Source organism: Ahaetulla prasina, chromosome 13 (assembly GCF_028640845.1).
Source record: "Ahaetulla prasina isolate Xishuangbanna chromosome 13, ASM2864084v1, whole genome shotgun sequence".
In the NCBI taxonomy this organism is placed as follows: domain Eukaryota; kingdom Metazoa; phylum Chordata; class Lepidosauria; order Squamata; family Colubridae; genus Ahaetulla; species Ahaetulla prasina.
The window spans coordinates 4673234-4696794 of record NC_080551.1 but is presented as its reverse complement, the minus strand read 5'-3'; the positions used below and the strand labels follow the sequence as shown (position 1 = coordinate 4696794).

Here is a 23561-nt window from a genome sequence, read left to right as displayed (position 1 = left end):
GAAAGAAAGAAAGAAGGAAGGAAGGAAGGAAAGAAAGAAAGGAAGAAGAAAAAGAAGGAAAGAAAGAAGGAAAGAAGGAAAGAAAGAACGAAAGAAGAAAGGAAGGAAGGAAGAAGAAAGGAAGAAAGAAAGAAGAAAGGAAGAAAGAAAGAAGGAAAGAAAGAAGGAAGGAAGGAAGGAAGGAAGGAAGGAAGGAAGGAAGGAAGGAAGGAAGAAGAAAGGAAGAAAGATAGAAGGAAAGAAAGAAAGAAGGAAAGAAAGAAGGAAAGAAGAAAGGAAGGAAGGAAAAAAAGGAAGGAAGGAAGGAAGGAAGAAAAGAAGAAAAAAAACTACTGAGTTTTTCTTCTCATTACCAGAGTCCCAAGCCGAAATTGTCATATGGGCTTAGAAACCAGCAAGTGCCTTAACCAGCTGATTTATAAATACATTTATTTGCTAGTGCTAACATCCCAGGCAGACTCAGAGACCTATCCAGAACAGCCAAATAAGAATTCTTCATATCACCAGAGCCATCATAAGAGAAACAAAAACAACACTTAAAATAAAAAAAGAAGAACCGAACCAGATGGCCTTCAGCATTGCGGATCTAATTTTCCAAGCATCTTTGGAAAGACCCAGCAAAAGGTGGATATGAGGAGCACAGAGTTGTCAAGTGCCTAGAGATGCCTTTGGCGGACTGGAGAGCATACAAGTTTGACAACTAAATCAATAAATTTGGGAATGGGAAGGGACTGAAAAGGCCTCTTTTTGCAGCCTTCAACCTCTCTTTATTCTAGACTCTGTTCTGGCTTCCTTTTCAATTATTATTTAAATCTATTATCTTTAAAAAGAAAACAATGATGGATGATACAAAGCAACAAAAATAATTATTAAAATCGCAATGATGAGATTATCTAGGAACTTGCCTGCTCCACTCACGTGCTCCAGTTCACTTTAACTAAACCATGTTTCCTGGCGGAACCCAGGATCTTCTTTCTCACATTACCAGCCCATAGGAATACTCCACCCGCCACAAGATTGATGTGGCTCTCTTCAACCAAACTCTTAACATCCCAAGCCAGAATGGTGACTATTTCAAAAGAATGGTACCCGGACAGACATTTGTCCAGAATGATGTAGGCAGTTGGTGGGCTTCAGCCATTTAGCACCTATTCGGGAGAACCGGTTGTTAACTTTCTAAGCCAGTGGTTCTCAACCTTTATAGTGCTGCGACCCCTTTAATACAATTCCCCACGATGTGGCGACCCCAACCGTAAAATTATTTTTTTTTAGGCAGCGATCTCAGCGTGCCTCAGCAGCCGCAGAAGGGGAAAAAAGCGGCAATGTTTTTTTGAATTTATCGCACCTGAAGCCATATTGGCTAGCGATCTAAACTGCTTGCGATTGCCTTGAGGATGGAGGCATTAAAGCGGAGACTCCTCCCCTATTAAGTTTATGGCGCCTGAAGCCAGATTAGGCTAGTGATTGGGAGTGATTGCAGCTGGCTTGAGAGGGAGACATCAGAGCAAAGATTTCTCTCTTTTTTAATTCATCGCACCTGAAGCCGAATTCACAATTCTTCGACTCGCAAGTATATTTCCCATATTTCCGATGGTCTTAGGTGACCCTGGCAAATCGTCATTCGACCCCCAACGGGGTCGCGACCCACAGGTTGAGAACCGCTGTTCTAAGCAGTTCCGAGAACCGGTTGTTGAAAAATCTTATTTTGTTTTTTTCCCACTTTACAGGGCTAATCCTATAAGGAAGGCAGGAAGGAAACATTCTGGAGTTGTTTCTAGCCTCATCTTTGTTGCCCTGCTTACAGAAACTGCCTCTCCGGTTAACCCTTATTACATTGTAACAGCTAAGGTGACGTGCCCATCAACGTGAGTGATGTTGAGTTGGCCACGCGCACACAGTTATTACATGACCACCAAGCCACGCCTACCCAGCTGGTCATTAGGGCAGAGAACCGGTTGTTAAATTATTTGAATCCCACCCCTGGATGTAGGGTTTCTTGCTTGAGCAGGGGTTGGACTAGAACAGGGGTCTCCAACCTTGGCAACTTTGTGGACTTCAACTCCCAGAGTTCCTCAGCTAGCAAAGCAAAGCAAAGCAAAGCTGGCTGAGGAATTCTGGGAGTTGAAGTCCACAAGTCTTAGATTTGCGAAGGTTGGAGACCCCTGGACTAGAAGACCTCCAAGGTCCCTTCCAAACCTATCATTATACTATGTTCTGCGGTTGAATCATTTTTTTCTAATGGATGTTACTATCTTTCTTTCATGATGTTCTGGTTGACCATGTCATTTTTTGTTTTCATCTTGTTTACTGTCTTCTGTCTACTGTCTTCTATTTATTGTTGTGCTACAACAGACTGGGATGGCTTATCCATGGCAAATGAGTGCATAAATAAATAATAGGAGGCAATCATTAGTCCTTTACTGCACATTAATAGTGTTTTAACTAATGTTCTTTCCTACTTTCAGGTTCTATTTATCCCCATTCATTTGCAACTCATACAGCAGAACATAGGGTTGGAAGGGACTCTGAAGGTCTTCTAGTCCAACCCCCTGCCACAGCAGGAGACTTTACACCATTCCAGACAAATGGTTCTCCAATCTTTTCTTGAAAATTTCCAGTGATGGAGCATCCACAACTTCTGGAAGCTTAATTGTCAGGAAATTTCTCCTTATTTCTAAGGTGGATCTCTCTTTGGTAAGTTTCCATTTGTTATATCTTGTCCTGCCCTCAAAAGATGCTTTGGAGAATAGGTTGAGTCCCTCTTCTCTCTGACAACCCATCAAGTACTGGAAGACTCCAGTCGTGTGATGGCGAACTTACAGCACACGTACCAGAGGTGGCACGCACAGAGCCCTCTCTGTGGGCACGCGCACCATTGCCAGCTGCTCTTCTGGTTTCTGGTGCGCATTGGTCTTTGTGGGCACTGGAGCTCTGGAAAACAGCCTGACAATGGTCCCCAAAACGGCAAAAAAACAGACCATTTTTCAGGCTGTTTTCAGGCTATTTTTCAGGCCAACAACAGCCTGAAATGGCCCAGAAAACAGCCTGAAAACAGCCCGAAAAACGATCTGCAAACGGCCAAAAAAAGCAGCCAAAAACCAGGCATGTGTGTGCCGGCCAGCTGGTCTTCGGGTTTCTGGTGGTCCAGGACACACGAAGACCAGCTGGTCGGCGCGCAGGCTCACCAGCCAGCTGGTCTTCGGGTTTCCGGCGCTAAGGCCATGTGCACATTCACACACATTCTGGTTTGGGCACTCTGTGCCGAAAAGGTTCGCCATTACTGCTCTAGTCTTTCTCTCTGTTAGTGTAGACACTCTGCCAAGCCAACATGGCCATGAAAGAGGTCAGTGCAGGGGTGAAATCCAGCAGGTTCTGGAGAACCGGTAGCGGAAATTTTGAGTAGTTTGGAGAACCGGCAAATACCACTTCTGGCTGGTCCCAGGAGTGGGGAGGGAATGGGGATTTTGCGGTATCCTTCCCCTACCACGCCCACCAAGCCACGCCCATCAAGCCACACCCACAGAACCAGTTGTAAAAAAAAAAATTGAATTGCACCACTGGGTCAGTGCCTAATAATCTGCCCCTTTGGACAGAGTCAACTCACCCAGGTAGTACACCCGGTCTGAATGAGGACATTCTGGATCGTTCCTCTTCACAAATGTGAAGTCGTGGGGCGCCTTGGCCATCAGGCAGCTGTGATATTTCCTGGTATCTGCCAGGAGCTTCTTCAGATGACTCCATGAATATCTCTCCACGTAATATGGCTCCAGCGTGGCCGTCTCCTCAACGGCTGCCACATTTTCCTTGCACTCGGCCGTCTCAAAGATTTCCAGGGTGGGTTGCTCAGTCTTCATGGCTGATGCCATCACACATCTTGGACTCTGGGAAAGAAATACATCAAAACCCTCCTCTACTAAACTGCCTACCTACTCGACCCTGTGTCTTCCTTCAAGAACTGTCACCCACCTCCTTCCATTCTGACTCAGGTTGAGGGAACCTGGAGCATCGCTCAAAAAGCTGGAGAACATCTTTAGATGACTGGAAAGCTGTTTTATGGCAGGTGAGACCTACCAGCATCGTCGGTTCTTTTGGGATATTCCAGAAAGGATGTTCAGTGGTGGACAAGGGATCTTCTGGGAACTCCGACAACCACTAAATACTCTTTCTTTCATTTCTGAATTGTGCTCATGCTCCAGGCCAGAGATCTTCAAACTTGGCAGCTTGAAGACTTGTGGACTTCAACTCCCAGAATTCTCCTGCAAGCTATGCTGGCTGGAGAATTCTGGGAGTTGAAGTCCACAAGTCTTACAGCTGCTAAGTTTGAAGACCACTGCTCCAGGCTAAGCCCCTGGGGTATTTAGTCCACTTTGTATTATTATTATTATCATCATCGTCCTCTTTTAATGACCCCATAATCCCTTGCGGCATGGAGTCTGGGTAACTGAATGGCGGTAGCAGAGTGTTTTAATGGCTGGATGCCCTTCCCGTTGCCAGTGTGGAGTTTTGTTCAGCAGGTATATTCTCATTGTGTCCAGAGAGAGAAATAGCTGCCTCTGCCTAGGATCAAACTCACAGCCTCCTGATTGTGAGGCGAGACCACTGGACCACTCACCTTGTATTATTATTATGATTGGTCAGAATCCGCCAGATTTTAGGCTGGATTTGGTATTTTTGTCCCAATCCTTCCCAAGTACCTGAGGTAGGCAGATGTTGTTTAATAACATTAAAGGCCTCTTCACATTATTATTTGTACATAACAACGTAAATCACAGTTACCAATTCTTTAGCTGGTTGTTATTATGTTTGTCACACACTCAGCCAGATGTTTAGTCTGGATTTGGCATTTTTATCCACCTATCATTATTACTATTACAGGTAGTGCTCGACTTACGACCACAATTGAGCCCAAAATTTCTGTTGTTAAGCGAGACATTTGCTTAGTGAGTTTTGTCCCATTTTGCCATGGTTGTTAAGTGAATCACTGCAGTTAATAACATGGTTGTTAAGTGAATCCGGCTTCCCCATTGACTTTGCTTGTCTCAGAAGGTCACAAAAGGTGACCACGTGACCGTGGGACAGAGCAAGGGTCATAATTCTGGATTACTGCTCGCCTGTCTGGAACCCATACCATATATCTGATATCAATACAGTTGAGCGTGTCCAAAGGTATTTTACGAGAAGAGTTCTCCACTCCTCCGTAACCAATAAAATACCTTATTCCACCAGACTTGATATCCTGGATCTAGAAAACTTGGAACTTCGTCGCCTTCGACAGGACCTGGGTTTAGCTCATAGAATCATCCATTGTAATGTCCTTCCTGCCAATGACTACTTCAGTTTCAACTACAATAACACAAGAGCTACCAACAGATTTAAACTTCATGTCAACCGCTCCAGTTTAGATTGCAGAAAACAGGATTTCTGTAACAGAATTGTCTATGCTTGGAATGCATTACCTGACTCTGTGGTCTCTTCTCATAACCCCAAAAGCTTTATTCAAAATCTATCCACTGTTGACCTCATCACATTTCTAAGAGGACTCTAAGGGGCGTCCATAAGAGCACAAACGTGCCTACCGTTCCTGTCCTATTGTTTCTTCCCCTATATATATGCTTATACTACCTTGTTTCTCCTCATATATATGTTTATATATTATATCATCTTTTGTGTTATGCTTCTGTATATTGTTATGACAAAATTAAATAAATAAATAAATAAATAAGTATGAACCAGTTGCCAAGCGTCTGAATTTTGATCACATGTTCAGGTGGATGTGGCAAAAGTCATAACTGTGAAAAACGGTTGTAAGTCACTTTTTTCAGGGCCGTTGTAACTTTGAAAGGTCACTAAATGAACTGTTGTAAGTGGAGGACTACCTGTATTATTCTTATTCCACTTGTATGTCACTGTTCTCATCAATTCTGGGCAGCTGAAACCCATCAAAGGAATTATAATTAAGGAAAAATTAAAAGATGGATAGTGGGATGAAGTGAGAAGGGTCTCATTTTTCCTTACTACAGGCCTGGGTCTAAACAAATTGCTATTTATGCCTATTTATAAATATCTTTATATATTTATGGCAAACCTATTGGTATGCTGCCTTTGCGAAAAGTCTTGTGATTGCAAGAAATAAAAAGTCAAAACATCCATTCCATGTTTTTGGTCCTTTGTTTTTTTTTGGATCCTATTACATGTTTTAGTGTGTTACTGTACTTAGTTTTTGCATTGTATATTTTATCTCCAGAGTTGGTAAGGATTGTGATAGGAAATAAATCATTGAAAATTTAAAAATACGCAAATGTTTTAAAAAGGGCCTCTGAGGCTGGTAAGACAGTCTGTTATTAACAGCAGCTGCTTGCAATTACTGCAGGTTCAAGCCCCACCAGGCCCAAGGTTGACTCAGCCTTCCATCCTTTATAAGGTAGGTAAAATGAGGACCCAGATTGTTGGGGGCAATAAGTTGACTTTGTATATAAATATACAAATAGGATGAAGACTATTGCTAACATAGTGTAAGCCGCCCTGAGTCTTCGGAGAAGGGCGGGATATAAATGCAAATAAAAAATAAAAAATAAAAATAAAAATGTGTAAAGAGAGAAAAAGCAAAGAAAATTATCCAATACTGTTTTGCTTAAAATGAAAAAAATTGTTTGGAAGATGTTCCGAGTGGTTTGAAAAAGGCGTACTGTCTTTCCACGATAATAAGACACTGTCTTATATTTTTCTGAATCCTGAAATGAGGGCTTGGCCTTATGGTCATGCGCTCAAAAGCCCGATTGGGCTTATTATCAGGGGGTGTCTTATTTTGGGGGAAGCAGGATAGTAATTGATATTCTTTGTATCTCCATCTTGTTTTAAGTTTCAGGAGATGCCCAGTTTTGACAACTATGTCTGGATTGGCATAACACAACCAACCAAGTGGAGAAGCTGACTTTTCAAACATCCTTTGCTCTGCTAGTGTTCATTGGATAGGTCACTCTGGTTGTCTGAATGTAGCCCACTGGGTTTGCTGAGTGTCCCATAGATTGTGCAAGCAATCCCAGAAAATGGCTTAGTTTAGGTTGGAACCCTAGGGGTGAAATGCTCCCGGTTCGGACCGGATTGCCTGATCCAATAGCGATGACGGCGGGTGGTTCGGAGAACCAGTAGCAAAAATCTCTGCCCCCACCTATGCCCAGCTGAGCCGCACAATCATCAGAGGTTTTTTTTCTTTTCTTTTATAAGCATTTTTTCTTCAGCCAAAAAAATGCTTTTAAAAGTAAAAAAAAAAGCCTCTGATGATGGTGCAGCTCAGCTGGGATCGTCAGAACCCTTTAAAAGCATTTTTTTTACAACCTCTTCGGCTGAACAGTTAAAAGTAAAAAAAAAAAAGTTGGCCACGCCCACCTGATCACATTACCCCCCACCACCAAGCCACACCCACAGAACCGGTAGTTACAAATTTTACATTTCACCCCTGCCTAACCCTAACCCTCAAATACATGAATATAGAATAATAGAATTGGACGGGACCTCGGAGGTCTTCTAGTCCAACCCGCTGCTCGAGCAGAAAACCTTATACCATTTCAGACAAATGTTTGTCCAATCTCTTAAAAGCCTCCAGTGATGGAGCACCCACAACTTGTGAAGACAAGCTGTTCCATTGGTTAATTGCGCTTACCGTCAGGAAATTTCTCCTTTGTTCTAGGACAAATTTCCTAACTGTGAGAACAATTAACTAATTATTAATTAATGTTGTTGAATTACAAAGTTTAATATTGTTGAATTACAAAGTTTAATGCTTTGTTATAATTTAATGAGTGTTGACCAAACCAACAAGGGTAGAACAAGAAGCAATGGGTGGAAACTGATCAAGGAAAGAAGCAACTTAGAACTAAGGAGAAATTTCCTGACAGTTAGAACAATTAATCAGTGGAACGACTTGCCTGCAGAAGTTGTGAATGCTCCAACACTGGAAATTTTTAAGAAAATGTTGGATAACCATCTGTCTGAGATGGTGTAGGGTTTCCTGCCTGGGCAGGGGGTTGGACTAGAAGGCCTCCAAGGTCCTTTCCAACTCTGTTGTTATTATTATTATTGTTGTTGTTGTTGTTGTTGTTGTTGTTGTTGTTATAACATGCCTTAAACTATAAGCACAGACGAAGTCATTAAGTGGTTTGTTCGGTTATTCTTTTAATAGGGCCTGGGGGTAAATTACCCCATCCAAACTCAAAATAGATTTTCTATGTTCAAATTGATGGCTGCATTGTGATTAATATAGGTAGTCCTTGATTTACAACCATTTGCTTAGTGCCCGCTTGAAGCTACGACGGCATTGAAAAAAGTGACTAATGACCAAATCTTGCATTTATGACTGTGTCAACATCCCCATGGTCACATGATCAGAATTTGGGCACTTGGGAATCGGCACGTATTTATGACGGATGCAGGGTCCCAAGGTCACGTGATCACAAGCAAAGTCAATGGGAGTATCCAAATTCACTTAATGACAATTTGCTTAACAACAGCGGTGATTCACTTAACAACCTTGGCAAGAAAGATTGTGACATCGGGCGCAATTCATTTAACTACAGACTAAATTCTGGTCCCGATTGTGGATGTAAGTGAACTATACTGCCTTTAGTTCAGAAAACATGGGGAGGGGTCGAGTAAAATGAGACCACTGGTGTGACTTTTCATGCTCAGGTTTGAAGACCCAAATGGAAATGGCAAATCTCTTGGAACACCTGGGTGGGGAGATCCTGCAGGAGCCCTTTAGTGCTTGGGGGAGGAAGGCAAGGGAGGGGGGCTATGATATACCCTATGCCTCCCATCCCATGGATTAGATATAGGGTTAGGATAGGCTCCCATGTGGATAGGGGATTTTAGAGATCCTGGAGGGAGCCCCCTTCATGCTGGGGACAGGTGACTTGCACAGGTGGGGAGTTGAGATGACATGCCTGGACTGGCAGCTCCGTGCCAGCTTGTCCAGCCACTGGCATGGCCGGAGGCGGCCGTGCACGCATCCACCGATGGGGGCAGCCAGGGGACCCCCCCCCCCTAAATTCCTGAGCTGCAGGAGGGGGACGCTTGCAAAGTCGGTGCGCGAGCGCAGAAACGAGGCCGGTGTGTGTGTGTAAAGTCCAATCGTCCCCACCCAGCCTGGCAAGCGCCCACTACCCCTGGTCTCCCCACACCGCGGGTCGGGGAGCAGAGGAGCCGCCTGCCTGCCCGGCTGCTGCGGAGGGCATTACTACCTCGCCTGACCTCGCCCGCGGTTGCTGCTGCTGTTGCTGCTCCGGCTTCCTTCCGACCCTGCCCGGGGCTACTGCTTCTTCCGCTCCCCGGCCCCGGAGCCGCCTTCCCCCCGCTGCCCTCCTGCCCACACCGCCCCCGCCGGGCACGGAGGAAGCCCAGGCTGGGAGCGGTGCCCGCAGCCGCAGGGGAAGCTCCTGCCTGGGCAGCCCGAGGAGGTCCCCGCCTAGAACTCATGTAGGGATGAGTGGGGTGCAATCCACTCCAGGGGTCTCCCTCTGACCCCCTCCTTCCTGCGGGGGCACCCGAGCCTGGCAGAGCTCCCGTTGCCTGCCAGTTTCCAGCGGGACTGCCCAGGATCCCCGCCCGGGATCCGCTGATCCCCAGAAGCCCCTCGCCCTGCCTTCCCTCTTGCTATAGTGCCCGAGCCTGGTATCTCTGCCCGAGTGGGGGCTATCTGGGCTGGGCCAGTGCCCACCACTGCCCCCCGGGAGTTTCTTGCCCTGCCTTCCCTCTTGCTGGGGCCCCCGAGCCTGCTGGCATCACCCCCATTGCTTGCCAGTCCCAGCGGGGCTGTCCAGAAAGATCCCCGCGCCGTCCCTCGCCCTGTCCTTCCTCCTGCCGGCTGCCCAAGCCTGGCATCGTTGCCCAGGGGGTGCCCTACCCGGACTCGGTCAGCGCCCCCACTGGTCCCCGGGAGCTCTTCGCTCTAGCCTCCTCCTGCCGGCTGCCCAAGCCTGGCATCGCTGCCTGGAGGGTGCCCTGCCCGGGCTTAGTCAAGTGTCCCCCCCCCCCCGGGAACCCCTGCCCTGCCTTCCTTCTTACCGGAGCGCCCGAGCCTGGCATCGCCCCCGTTGCTTGCCAGTCCCAGCGGGGCTGCCCAGAAGGACCGACCCCCCCGGCCGGGCTTGATCAGCGCCCCCGGGAACCCCTCGCCCTGCCCTTCCTCCTGCCGGCTGCCCAAGCCTGGCATCGCTTCCCTACCCGGGCTTAGTCCGTGCCCCCAGTGGTCCCCAGGAGCCCCTTCGCTCTGGCCTCCTCCTGCCGGCTGCCCAAGCCTGGCCTCGCTGCCCGGAGGGGCCCTACCGGGCTTAGTCAGTGCCCCCGGGAGTTTCTTGCCCTGCCTTCCCTCTTGCTGGGGCCCCAGCCTGCTGGCATCACCCCATTGCTTGCCAGTCCCAGCGGGGCTGTCCAGAAAGATCCCCGCGCCGTCCTCGCCCTGTCCTTCCTCCTGCCGGCTGCCCAAGCCTGGCATCGTTGCCCAGGGGTGCCCTACCGGACTCGGTCAGCGCCCCACTGGTCCCCGGGAGCTCTTCGCTCTAGCCTCCTCCTGCCGGCTGCCCAAGCCTGGCATCGCTGCCTGGAGGGGGCCCTGCCCGGGCTTAGTCAAGTGTCCCCCCCCCCGGCAACCCCTGCCCTGCCTTCCTTCTTACCGGAGCGCCCGAGCCTGGCATCGCCCCCGTTGCTTGCCAGTCCCAGCGGGGCTGCCCAGAAGGACCGACCCCCCCGGCCGGGCTTGATCAGCGCCCCCGGGAACCCCTCGCCCTGCCCTTCCTCCTGCCGGCTGCCCAAGCCTGGCATCGCTGCCCTACCCGGGCTTAGTCCGTGCCCCCAGTGGTCCCCGGGAGCCCTTCGCTCTGGCCTCCTCCTGCCGGCTGCCCAAGCCTGGCCTCGCTGCCCGGAGGGGGCCCTACCGGGGCTTAGTCAGTGCCCCCCCCGGGAGCCCCTCGCCCTGCCTTCCCTGTTGCCGGAGCGCCCGAGCCTGGCATCGCCCCCGTTGCTTGCCAGTCCCAGCGGGGCTGCCCACAAGGATTCCCCGGCCGGGCTTGATCAGCACCCCCAGGAGCCCCTCGCCCTGCCCTTCCTCCTGCCGGCTGCCCAAGCCTGGCATCGCCGCCCTACCCGCGCTTAGTCAGCGCCCCTCGGGAGTCCCTGGCGTTGCCTTCGGGAGCCCAAGCCTGGCATCGCCCCCGTTGCTTGCCAGTCCCAGCGAGGCTGCCCAGCGGGACCCCCGGCCGGGCTCGGATAGCTGCCCCTGGAGCCCCTCGCCCGCCCTGCCCTGCCCTGCCCTGGCGCGGCGCCTCCCGGCTGCAGCGGCACTTACTGGGCGAGAAGCGCGGCCGCCGCGGCAGGAGAGGCGCTCTCGGCGGGGCGGCCGCCGGGCGGGCACTTGCCCGGCCTCCCTTCTTCCCTTCCTCCGCCTCCTCCTCCTCCTCCTCCTCCGGCGCGCAGCAGCTCAGCTTCCCCGCCTTTGGCGCCGCCTCCCCGGCTGCTTCCTCCCGGCCGGCGCCGTTCGGAGCGGCGCGATGGCGAGCCTGACCCCGCAGGTGCACTGGGCGCAGCGGCATCCCGAGCTCTACCTGCGCGTGGAGCTCAGCGACGTGCAGGTAAGCCGGGGAAGAAGAAGAAGGGGGGGAGGGGACGGTGGGGGCTTCCCCCGGGTGGGGAAGGGGCTTGACTGGCACCCACTCTCCCAGCCAGCCAGCCGCCCTGCCCTGCCCTGCCCTTCCACGCCTGGCCTCCTGCGTGGGAAGCAAGCACGCGTGGGGAGGGGGCGGCAGGCTGGTGGCTGCGCTGGCATCGGGCCGTTGGTGGCTGTGTAGTGTGTGTGGGGGGGAGCACCCCGTGCCTGCCCGGCCTGGCTTAGGTGAATGCACGTGATCCAAGGGAGGGGGACCCACATTTGTGATCCTGCATACATAAGCTCCCACCCCTGCCCACCTTCCCACGCATAACAAGCCCTGGTGCTGCCCCTGCGACTTCCTGGATGGGAGGGGGCTCCCGTGGGCAAGCACGGTCGTGGCCTTTCCATGGATGGCATCCCCCCGTCAGGCAGGTGGGCATAGATGATGCCCTGGGTGCCCTGAACCAGGCTAGGCTTCCTGGGGGTGAATGGTTGGGTTGGGGGTGCAAGAGAAGCGGAGGGAGGGGAGGTCGGGATGGAGGAGGATGTGCCTTCTGTCCCCAGGGTCTTGCTTGGGGGGTTTGGGCAGGAAGGCTGCTAGGCTTTGGGGTGGGGGAGGTCTGCTTGGGTTTGGCTAGAAAGGGGGTAGTGGAAGAGAAATGGCAAAAAGAGAGGAAGGGGAAGATGGGGAGAACCATATGCATGCAGGATGGTTAAGTGAGGGCCCTGGTCCTCTTTGGATCGCAGGCATTCACAAGACCCTTGCAAACATGCTGGCAAGAGGGATCTGGGAGGGTTCAACGCTACCCCTAACCTCGATTTAAAGCAAGAAGGACCCTCAGAGGGAAGCAGCAAGGCCAGCCAGCTGAAAAGCATTCCTTGCAAAAAAAAACAACCTCCTTTTTAAAAAAAAAAAGTATATGGGAATCCGAAATGCTTAGAAAATCGCTCTGAGGTTTTCCTGCAAGATCTGGATTTGTTGCTTTCTCGTTCCCAAGAGCCTCCGAGAGGCTGCAGAGGAAAATGCCAGTCAGAGAAGAATAAAATTATTAGGGGTTCCTTGGGGGGTCTCTGAGCTTGCAGAGATTTCATTACCCTAACTAGGTAACATCATCAGTGCAAGTGAGGAGTGTGGATTGCTGTCAGTTTATCTTCCGGTGGTTTGTCCCGTCAGTGTTGCGGGGTGTGTGTGTGTGTGTGTCTTACTGTTGGCTTTTGGGCAGTTTCTTGATTGGGATATTGTTTACTGGATTGTTGGTGTGATGTTAACCTTGGAATTAACATCACTCCTTAGTAGCACTGATGATGTTACCTAGTTTGGGTAGTGAAACACCTGCAAGAAAACAAGCAAGTTCCTCCTCCTCCTCCTCCTCCTCCTCCTCTTCTTCTCCTCCTCCTCCTCTTCTTCCTCTTCTTCTTCCTCTTCCTCTTCTCCTCCTCCTCCTCCTCTTCTTCTTCTCCTTCCTTCTCCTCTCTTCTTCTTCCTCTTCCTCTTCCTCTCCTCCTCCTCCTCCTCCTCTTCTTCTTCTTCTCCTTCCTTCTCCTCCTCTTCTTGTCCTCTTCTTCTTCCTCTTCCTCTTCCTCCTCCTCCTCCTCCTCCTCTTCTTCTTCTCCTTCCTCCTCCACCTCTTCTTCTTCCTCTTCCTCCTCCTCCTCCTCCTCCTCCTCCTCCTCTTCTTCTTCTTCTCCCTCCTCCTCCTCCTCTTCTTCTTCCTCTTCTTCTTCCTCTTCTTCTTCCTCTTCCTCTTCCTCTTCCTCTTCCTCCTCCTCCTCCTCCTCCTCCTCCTCTTCTTCTCTCTTCCTCCTCCTCCTCCTCCTCCTCCTCCTCCTCTTCTTCTCCTTCCTCCTCCTCTTCTTCTCTTCTTCTTCCTCTTCTTCCTCCTCCTCGTTCTCCTCCTTCTCCTTCTCCTTCTCCTTCTCTCTCCTCCTCCTCCTCGTCTTCTTCTTCTCCTTCTCCTTCTCCTTCCTCCTCCTCCTCTTCTTCTTCTTCCTCTTCCTCTTCTTCCTCTTCTTCTTCCTCTTCCTCCTCCTCCTCCTCCTCCTCCTCCTCCTCCTCCTCCTCCTCCTCTTCTTCTTCTCCTTCCTCCTCCTCCTCCTCTTCTTCCTCTTCTTCTTCTTCTTTCTCTTCCTCTTCTTCCTCCTCCTCCTTCTCCCCACTCACAAACCCCAACTCCCTACTACTAGGATAACACCATCCATCTCTGGATGGCGTTATCTAATTTGGGAAATGAAACCACTGCAAGAAAACAACCAAGCTCAGAGAGCACCAAGGGCCCCTCATGTCAACCCTGAGCTACAAATATTCTCCTTGATTAATAACATTATTTGTGTCGTTATTAGTGTTGTGCAGAGTGCCACCCTTGGCAGATTTCTGCCTTCTGCAAGCTCCGAGGCAAAAAAACGAAAGGCTCAGCCCTGCTTAAGAAAATCGCTTTGAAGGTTGCTACTTTGCTACATTTGGGGCACAGCCAGTCCTTTTCCTAACCGTCCTTCCTTTTATGGCTGCCCCAGGCTTAGGGTGTCGGCAAGTGGTGACTGAAAACAGTTAAGATGGCAGCCACAGACATGCAGCGGAAACCCACTCTTCCTTTTTCTTGCGTGACCGGTGGGGGTGAAATGCTACCGGTTCACACCAGTTCAGCTGAACGGGTAGCGGTGGCGGCGTGTGGTTCGGAGAACCAGTGGCGGCGGCAGTGTGAGGTTCCGCCCACCCATCCAGACGTCATTACTTCCGTTTTGACCTTCTGTGCATGCGCAGAAGGCTTTGCACATGCGCAGAGGGTCCAAAATTGCACGTGATGTGCACGTGGGCGGAGCACGCACTTCCAAACAGATAGGGAAAATAAGTAGATTTTACCCCGGTGACCGGTGTTAAAAGGGAGTGGGACGTTGATCATGAGGTTGTGGCTGCCATCTTGACTTTTTGGACCCTGAGTGGGCCTACCTGGAAGTCAGTGTGTCTCCCCCTTTACATTTGTCATTACAGGTAGTTGTTGATTTCCAAAAGTTCACTTAGAGACCGTTGGAAGTTACAACAGCACTAGGGTCTTCTCAGGGTGCCGTCCGCCAAACAATGTCGGCTGGCGGCCCCCAGGGGCAGGGCCTTCTCTGTTGGAGCTCCTACGCTCTGGAACGAACTTCCCCCTGGCCTACGCCAAGTGCCTGATCTTCGGACCTTTCGCCGTGAGCTGAAAACACACTTATTTATTCAAGCGGGACTGGCTTAACAGTTTTATTAAATTTTAATTGGGGGTTTTATTATTTTAGGGTTTTAAATTTTAAATTTTTTAATGTCGGCCAATTTTGTAATATGCTCTGTTTTAAATTTTTTGTTTTAATTGTATATATATTGGGTTTTTATCTTTTGGCTGTACACCGCCCTGAGTCCTTCGGGAGAAGGGCGGTATAAAAATTTAATAAAATAAATAAAATAAAATAAAAAGTGACTTGGGGACCATTTCTCACACTTACTGTTGTGTCTTGCCCGTCCTCAGAGCAGCCGGGGCCTTCTTATCTGCTCCCGAACACGGAGGAATGTATGCCTCCCGGCCCCAGTCCTGGCTCCATGCCCAGACAAACTGCAGAAGAAGGAGCACCTCCCGGCCCCAGCCCTGACTCCATGCCCAAGCAGGCTGCAGAGGAGGGAGCATCCTCCGGCCCCAGCCCTGGCTCCATGCCCAGGCAAACGGAGCAGCTAGACCCCTCCCCCTCCTCCACAGCATGTGAGCCTGAGGAGGGTTTATTACCAACAGCTGATTGGAGTGACCCTCGCGTCAGAAGACTTGATAGGCGGAGGCAACAGAAGGAAGGGAGGGGCAGGCCTGGATAAGTGCTGAGTCATGGAGCCACACCCCATGGCCTATATAAAGGATCTGCTTTCTGGCAGTCTCTGAGTCAGGCAAAGTCGAACTTATCTTGCTGAAGTCACTTTCTGGTCTCCTGCCTGCTCTGAGGACTTTGCTAGGACTTTGGGCAGAGCTGCAGAGGCAAGCCTGATTCGGATTTCCCTGACCCGGCCGTCAGCGGAGGAGTGGGACACGACACTTACGACCGTTGCAACATCCCCCAAGGTCATGTGATCAAAATTCAGATGCTTGGCAATTGATTCATATTTATGACAATTGCAGTGTCAGGAGGTCAGGGGATGACTTTTTGCAACCTTCTGACAAGCAAGATCAACAGGGAAGGCAGATCCACTTAACAAACGTGTTACTACTAACTTAACAACTTAACTTAACCGCTTACAGTGATTCGCTTAACAGTGGTGACAAGAAAGGTCATAAAATGGGGCAAAACTCACTTAGCAAATGTTTCACTTAACAATAGAATTTTTGACCTCAATTGTGGTCGTAAGTCGAGGACTAGCTGTATTCCACGCAGAACCGTGCGGTATGCACAGCTCTCTATTGATTGAAAAAAAGAGAAGGAGAGGTGGTCTTTAATTTATAACGGTGATGGAGCGGGCTTATTACAGTTGGAAGTTGTGACTGTCGTAAAATGGGTCACCCACAAGGAGGTTTGTCATAGCTTTGGTTGAGGACTACCTGTAATTGAAACGCAAGTAACCATCTTTCTTTTTTCCCTCCCCAGGATCCTGATATTACCATTACGGATAATGTGCTCCATTTTAAAGGTAAACCACTTTTCACTGTTTCATCATAGAAAGTATCTTTCGATTTATAAAGTGACTATTATAAAGGCATTATAAATTATAAATGATAAAGAAAGAATAATAATTTCCAGGGAGTTTTTCACCCTACAAGCCAGATCCTTTCAAGATAAAATCAGCCTTTGCAAATCCACTCAAAGTTTCATTTTGCTTCTTTAAGATTCCTGGGATTTTAAGATAGCATTTATACCGAGAGAGAACCAAACCACCTAACAATATAGAATGGAATGAAATAGAATAGAATAGAATAGAATAGAATAGAATAGAATAGAATAGAATAGAATAGAATAGAATAGAATAGAATAGAATAACAGAGTTGGAAGGGACCTTGGAGGTCTTCTAGTCCAACCCCCAGCTTAGGTAGGAAACTTCTGACAAATGGTTATCCAACATCTTCTTAAAAACTTCCAGTGTTGAAGCATTCACAACTTCTGGAGGCAAGTCGTTCCACTGATTAATTGTTCTAACTGTCAGGAAATTTCTCCTTAGTTCCAAGTTGCTTCTCTCCTTAGCATATACTAAGGAGTATATTATCAATATACTAATATATTGATCCCGATTTGATTCTTGCACTTCCCTCAAAGATTATTTCGTTCTGGGTTGGGCAACCCCACTGAATCCTGAGGTGTAAAATAGGCCCCCTGATGCGTGTATGATAATTTATAAAACATAACGGATGTGTTCCCAAAATAAACTTAGGTAGTCATCGATTTACAGCCTCAATGATTGAGCCCAAAATTTCTGTTGCAAGATGAGACAGTTGTTAAGTGAATTTAGCCTCTTTTTGAGACCTTTCTTGTCACAGTTGTGCAGGGAATCGCTGCAATTGTTAAGTTATTAACATGGTTGTTAAGTGAATCTGGCTTTCCTGTTCACTTTTTCTTGTCGAAAGTTCTCAAAAGGGGATCCCATGATCCGGCAACACTGCAGCCATCCTAAATACATGCCAGTCATGTGACTATAGGATGCTGCATAAAAATCCGTCATAAGTCCCTTTTTTCAGTGCCGTCGTAAGTTCGAAAGGTCAGTAAATGAGTCATCTTAAATTGAGGAATAACCATGATTGGAATCATAGAAACAAACAATTTATTATTCCCAATGCCCTAGTTCTGGTGTTTTTCAAACAGATGCTTTCTTAACCTCGTTTAAATAAGACCGTAAAATTTTCATATCTGGCCTCTTTTTGCTCAGTGTTAAGATAACCATAACTCCTTTTGATGTTGGATTTTAGAACAGGAGCTCACGTTCCTCTAGGACAGTTATGTAAATGTTTATTTGCTATGGAAAAAAGTGCCTTTGAATACTTTTTGCAAAACCTGTTCTCCTGCATTTCGCAAAGCCTCTCGTGCTGTCGGAGGAAGGCTTTTGAAGTATTGAAAAAGTCAAATGAACCCCTGGGCTTTTTGAATTTGAAATCTGAAATGGTATGGAGGTCTTTTGCTTGAGCAGAGAGGGTTGCAGGGGTGAAATGCTATCGGTTCACTCCGGTTTGGGCAAACCGATAGTGATAAAAACTACTGGTTCGGACGAACCGGTAGTAAAAAAAAAAGTTAGTTAAAAAAAGCTACGATCTGACGATCACCTGTGCTGCGCAGTTTAGCTTTGCTAGGAAGCAAGTTTTCCTGCTTTCTAGTGAAGCTAAACCGCGCAGCGCAGCTGATCCCCCCCCCCCACTGTTCTACTCACCTTCCCAAGCCTCCTTGCACGGAGCGTGCATGCGCAGCCAGGGAACTGGTAGCAAACCAGTTCAGATTTCACCACTGGAGGGTTGGACTAGAAGACCTCCAAGGTCCCTTCCAACTCTATTTTGATGGATTGATTCCTTCTTTCTCTCTCTGTCTTGTGTCTATATCCGTGCAAGGGCTCAAGCCCGAATGATTAACAATTATTTCCCCTAAACAATCTCAAAATTATGCTTCTTTCTCTTTCTCCTGGTGCGGCTGTTCCGTCACCCCCTTTTCAAGAGAAATGTGACATTTTGACATTTAATTTGGAAAGTCTCCTTAGAAACTGCTAGTGTCTAATTAGAGAAGGATCCGATTTGCTATAATTCAAAGACTGTTTTTTCCCCAGAATTTTAAAAATAGGATGCATATTTTTGGTTTTCTAGCTCACGGCCATGGAGCTAAAGGGGATAATAGTTACACATTCCAGATTGAGTTCTTGGAACCAGTAAACCCTCAGGTAAGAGTTGATTACTTGCTGTCTGATAAAAAAAATATCAATGTGTTAAAAGGTACCCAACATTTTATTTTGGGACTTTGTGCAGAAATGAATAAATTAACTTTAAGAATAAAAGATAAAGAGGAATCAGTGTATTTCAAGACATGGGAAAGATTCTACGTATGGTTAGAAAAGAGATATAAACAAAAGACGATAGATAGATAAACAATGTTAATAATAGAAAAGTAAATGAGGGAAATGACAAAAAAGAAATAGAAATCCAGATGTCGCCAGAGTAAATAGAAAAGGCGGAAGGGGGGAGGAAGGAAAGAAGATTATAAATATAAATGTACAATTATGAAATGATAGATTGGGTAAAATGGAAAAGAAACTGAAAAGAAAGTACCGTATATACTCGAGTATAAGCCGAGTTTTTCAGCACGTTTTTTGTGCTGAAAAACGTCCCCTCGGCTTATACTCGGGTCTATCTGACTTATACTGAGTTTTTTTTTTTAAGCCCTCGGCTTATACTCGAGTATATCGGCTTATACTCGAGTTTTTTTCTTCTTTTTCACATTTTACCGGACGGGCGGGAAGCCCTGCCGGTGCAGTGAGAGGCGGGCGGGGGCCGCCAGCCTTCTCAGCTGAGGGAGGAGGGTTTCCCAACCGTAGGTGCCTCATTTCCCACCCTCGGCTTATACTCGAGTCCCCAGTTTACCCCAGTATTTGGGGTAAAATTGGGGACCTCGGCTTATACTCGGATCGGCTTATATTCGAGTATATACGGTATATAATATTAGAAAATTGGAGTTGCTCGGTTACCAAACAAGGGAAATATTACACAACAAAGAAGAAAGAAAGAAGAGAGGAATAGAGAGTAAGATAGAGGAGGTGAAGGAGAGAGAGAGATGGAAGGAAGGGGAAGGAGAGGAAGATAGGATAGGGGAGAAGAGTCCGGGGGAAGGCGAGAAAGGAGGGAAAGAGGAGAGGAGTGGGGGAGAGGAAGGGGAAGGAGGAAGGAGAGGAGGAGGAGGAAGGTAGGAAAGGCGAGAAGGGAGGGAGGGAAAAGAGGAGAAGAAGGTTTGTTGTGAAATGATGGGAAAGAAAGGGTAGAAGAGCAACCGCAAACATAATTAAAAGTGTTTTATTTTTGTGCTTTCTTCAGAAAAAATATGTATGATTATGTATGGACAAGAGAATGTACATTTGCAATATGTATAGAAGAAGAGAAAAAATAAAAAACTTTTTTTCAGACATTTTATTTTGGGGCTGTTAGAGCACAGTTCAATACATTCAATCACTTTCCCACCGTACAAAGGTAGTCCTCAACTTACGATCACAATTGAGCCCAGAATTTCTGTTGCTAAGTGAGACATGTGTTAAGTGAATTTTGCCCCAATTTACAACCTTTCTTGCCACCGTGGATAAGTGACTCACTGCACTTGTTAAGTTAATCGCACGGCTGTTAAGTGAATCCGGCTTCCCCATTGACTTTGCTTCTCAAAAGGTCGCAAAAGCGGGTCACGTGACCCTGGGACTCTGCAACCGTCATAAATATGAGTCAGTTGCCAAGCATCTGAATGTAAAACACGTGACCATGGGAATGCTACAATGGTCCTAAGTGTGAAAAATGGCTCTATAAGTCACTTTTTTCAGTGCCGCTGTAACTTCCAGTGGTCACTAATTGAACTAATTGAAAGGGCCTCTGGTGGCTCAACAGGCTAATGCAGCCTGTTATTAACAGCAACTGCCTGCAATATTGCAGGTTCAAGTCCCACCAGGCCCAAGGTTGACTCAGCCTTCCATCCTTTATAAGGTAGGTAAAATGAGGACCCAGATTGTTGGGGGGCAATAAGTTGACTTTGTATATAGTATACAAATGGATGAAGACTATTGCCTGACATAGTGTAAGCCGCCCTGAGTCTTCGGAGAAGGGCGGGATATAAATGCAAATAAAATAAAAAAAAATAAAAACTGTTGTAAGACAAGGACTACCTGTATGCAACTTGATTTCTGTGGACCTGTAAATGCGTCTATGCAGGTCAACCCACGAGGCCAAGTTCATACAATAAGAGTGGTTTCTTGGAGATCCCCAAAGCATGAAAGCAGAAAACGCTAGGGCTCTGCACACCAGAACAGCGAGACACAAGGACAGTTTTTCCCCAAATGCCATCACTCTGCTAAACAACTAATTCCCTCAACACTGTCAAATTAACTACTAAGACTGTATTACTATTCTTCTTCTCATCCTTCCTAGTACCTATCTCTTCCCACTTATGGCTATATCCATGTTGCTTATATTTTTACAACTGATATTGTTTTTATTGTTTCCTAGTATGATTTGATTGTTTATTAGTATCCCATGACTATCACTAAGTGTTGTATTATGATTCTTGACAAATATATTTTATTTTTGCTTTATGTACACTGAGAGCATATGCATCAAAGGCAAATTCCTTGTGTGTCCAATCACTCTTGGCCAATAAAGAATTCTATTCTATTCTATTCTATTCTATTCTATTCTATTCTATTCTATTCTATTCTATTCTATCACTAAGTGTTGTATCTTATGATTCTTGACAAATTTATTTTATTTTTTCTTTACGTACACTGAGAACATATGCACCACAGACAAATTCCTTGTGTGTCCAATCACACTTGGCCAATAAAGAATTCTATTCTATTCTATTCTATTCTATTCTATTCTATTCTATTCTATTCTATTCTATTCTATTCTATCACTAAGTGTTGTATCTTATGATTCTTGACAAATTTATTTTATTTTTTCTTTACGTACACTGAGAGCATATGCACCAAAGGCAAATTCCTTGTGTGTCCAATCACACTTGGCCAATAAAGAATTCTATTCTATTCTATTCTATTCTATTCTATTCTATTCTATTCTATTCTATTCTATTCTATCACTAAGTGTTGTATCTTATGATTCTTGACAAATTTATTTTATTTTTTCTTTACGTACACTGGGAGCATATGCACCAAAGGCAAATTCCTTGTGTGTCCAATCACATTTGGCCAATAAAGAATTCTATTCTATTCTATTCTATTCTAAGCCAGCCTTTTGCCCCCTGACCTACACAAATACACCTTGTATTAATCCTAAACAGGTTTGGCCTGTTGAGTGAATGAAATCAGTTGGTTTTTAACTCGCCCAGTTAAGCATTAGCAGGACGACAATTACATATTAGCACAGAATGAGCCCAGAATGAATGTTGACCTCCTTGAACTGATACGGCATGCAAGATATCAGCCAGCTCTCTGTTTCTCAACCTCAGCAACGTTAAGATGGATGGACTTCAACTCCCAAAATACCTTAGCCAGCGTGCATTCTGGGAGTTGAAGTCCATCCATCTTAAACGTTGCCGAGGTTAAGAAACACAGAGCTAAGTTATTTAATACAAGCAAATCATTTAAAGAGTAGCAATAACTAAACTCAGTCATTCATAGCCACTGTTCCTGATGGGGCTTGTAGGAGGGTAATATTTTGCATCTGACTTTTTGGGGAAAAAATGTATTTCTGCGTATTTTGGGGTCCCAGAAAGAACTTGTTTTCTTCTGAAATAGCAGGGATGTCCGACCTTGGCCACTTTAAGATTTGTGGACTTCCAACTTTCAGAATTCTTCAGCATGACTGGCTGAGGAATTCTGGGAGTTGAAGTCTATACATCTTAACAGTGGCCAAGGTTGGATGGTTGAGGAATTCTGGGAGTTAATCCATACATCTTAAACTCGCCAAGGTTGGATGGCCAAGGAATTCTGGGAGTTAGTCCATACATCTTAAACTTGCCAAGGTTGGATGGTTGAGGAATTCTGGGAGTTAGTCCATACATCTTAAACTTGCCAAGGTTGGATGGTTGAGGAATTCTGGGAGTTAGTCCATACACCTTAAACTTGCCAAGGTTGGATGGCCGAGGAATTCTGGGAGTTGAAATCCACAAGTGTAGTCACCAAGGCTGGATGGCTGAGGAATTCTGGAAGTTGAAGTCCACACATCTTAACAGTGGCCAAGGTTGGATGGTTGAGGAATTCTGGAAGTTAGTCCATACATATTAAACTTGCCAAGGTTGGATTGTTGAGGAATTCTGGGAGTTAGTCCATATATCTTAAATTTGCCAAGGTTGGATGGTTGAGGAATTCTGGTGTTAGTCCATACATCTTAAACTTGCCAAGGTTGGATGGTTGAGGATTTCTGGGAGTTGAAATCCACAAGTGTAGTCACCAAGGCTGGATGGCTGAGGAATTCTTGGAGTTGAAGTCCACACATCTTAAAACTTGCCAAGGTTGGATGGTTAAGGAATTCTGTGAATTGAAATCCATACATCTTAAAGTTTGCAAGGTTGGAATCCCCTGTATAATAGAACATTGCAGCAAGAGTCCTTATCAAACATCAGATTTCTGCAAAGCCCAGCTGGTTTTTCAAAGGTTCTTGTGCCTGCAGAACTGGCTCTAGGTTTTATTGCAGAAGCTTTGGTTCTTTGGTTACAAGCCTGGTAGACACATAACAACCACAATTGCATTGGAAGGCCATGATGAAATGATCAAACCGCTCTGCAGATAGAATGGGCTCCCCTGAATTGCTCAATCATATTGGCACCCAGACTAGAAATTCTGGTCATTCCAGCGTCTCTTGAATGTGGCTTATGAAGTTTGCCCATTGTGTAAATCTCAGGCCCTGCCCACTCTAGGCAAGACTGTGCGGTCAGCAATAAGGGCAGGAGCCTCACACTGTTATTACTATGTGTATTACAACCAAAGAGGTTGTAAAAAAATGCTTTTAAAAGTAAAAAAAAAAAGTTGGCCACGCCCACCCAGTCACCTTACCCCCTACACACACCAAGCCACGCCCACAGAACTGGTAGTAACAAATTGCCGTGTTCAAGCACAGCCTGCTATTTTTTTTTTTTAAATGTGCATTTTCACCAAAGCCCCTTTTCCCAGGGGTGGGATTCAGCCGGTTCGGACTGGTTTGGGCAACCTGAATGTTAATTTTAATCTGGTTCGCTGAACCGGTAGTTACCAAGGACTGGCTGACCGTGACCCTTTCCTCCCAGGAGTCTCTACGCGGCCCATTTT

General features: G+C 46.9%; 2 protein-coding genes across 9 annotated transcripts in view; one reads left to right on the top strand and one right to left on the bottom strand.

The window, feature by feature from the left end:
- Positions 1–11448, bottom strand: part of DPP8 (dipeptidyl peptidase 8) — a 47519-nt gene extending 36071 nt beyond the window's left edge. Inside the window, exons 1-2 of one of the 8 annotated variants that reach the window (XM_058155935.1) lie at positions 11339–11448; positions 3605–3881 (exon numbers count right to left, since the gene is read on the bottom strand). In XM_058155935.1, the coding sequence (XP_058011918.1) occupies positions 3605–3866 (262 nt within the window). In that variant the 5' untranslated portion in view covers positions 3867–3881; positions 11339–11448. Of the gene's footprint in view, positions 1–3604; positions 3882–3966; positions 4216–9236; positions 9834–10059; positions 10076–11136; positions 11294–11338 lie in introns of those variants that run through there. The other 7 variants (XM_058155937.1, XM_058155933.1, XM_058155936.1 and 4 more) reach the window with 7 other exon arrangements.
- Positions 11390–23561, top strand: part of HACD3 (3-hydroxyacyl-CoA dehydratase 3) — a 33873-nt gene continuing 21701 nt past the window's right edge. Inside the window, exons 1-3 of the mRNA XM_058155941.1 lie at positions 11390–11621; positions 16229–16271; positions 18418–18491. Of these exons, the coding sequence (XP_058011924.1) occupies positions 11541–11621; positions 16229–16271; positions 18418–18491 (198 nt within the window). The 5' untranslated portion in view covers positions 11390–11540. The remainder of the gene's footprint in view (positions 11622–16228; positions 16272–18417; positions 18492–23561) is intronic.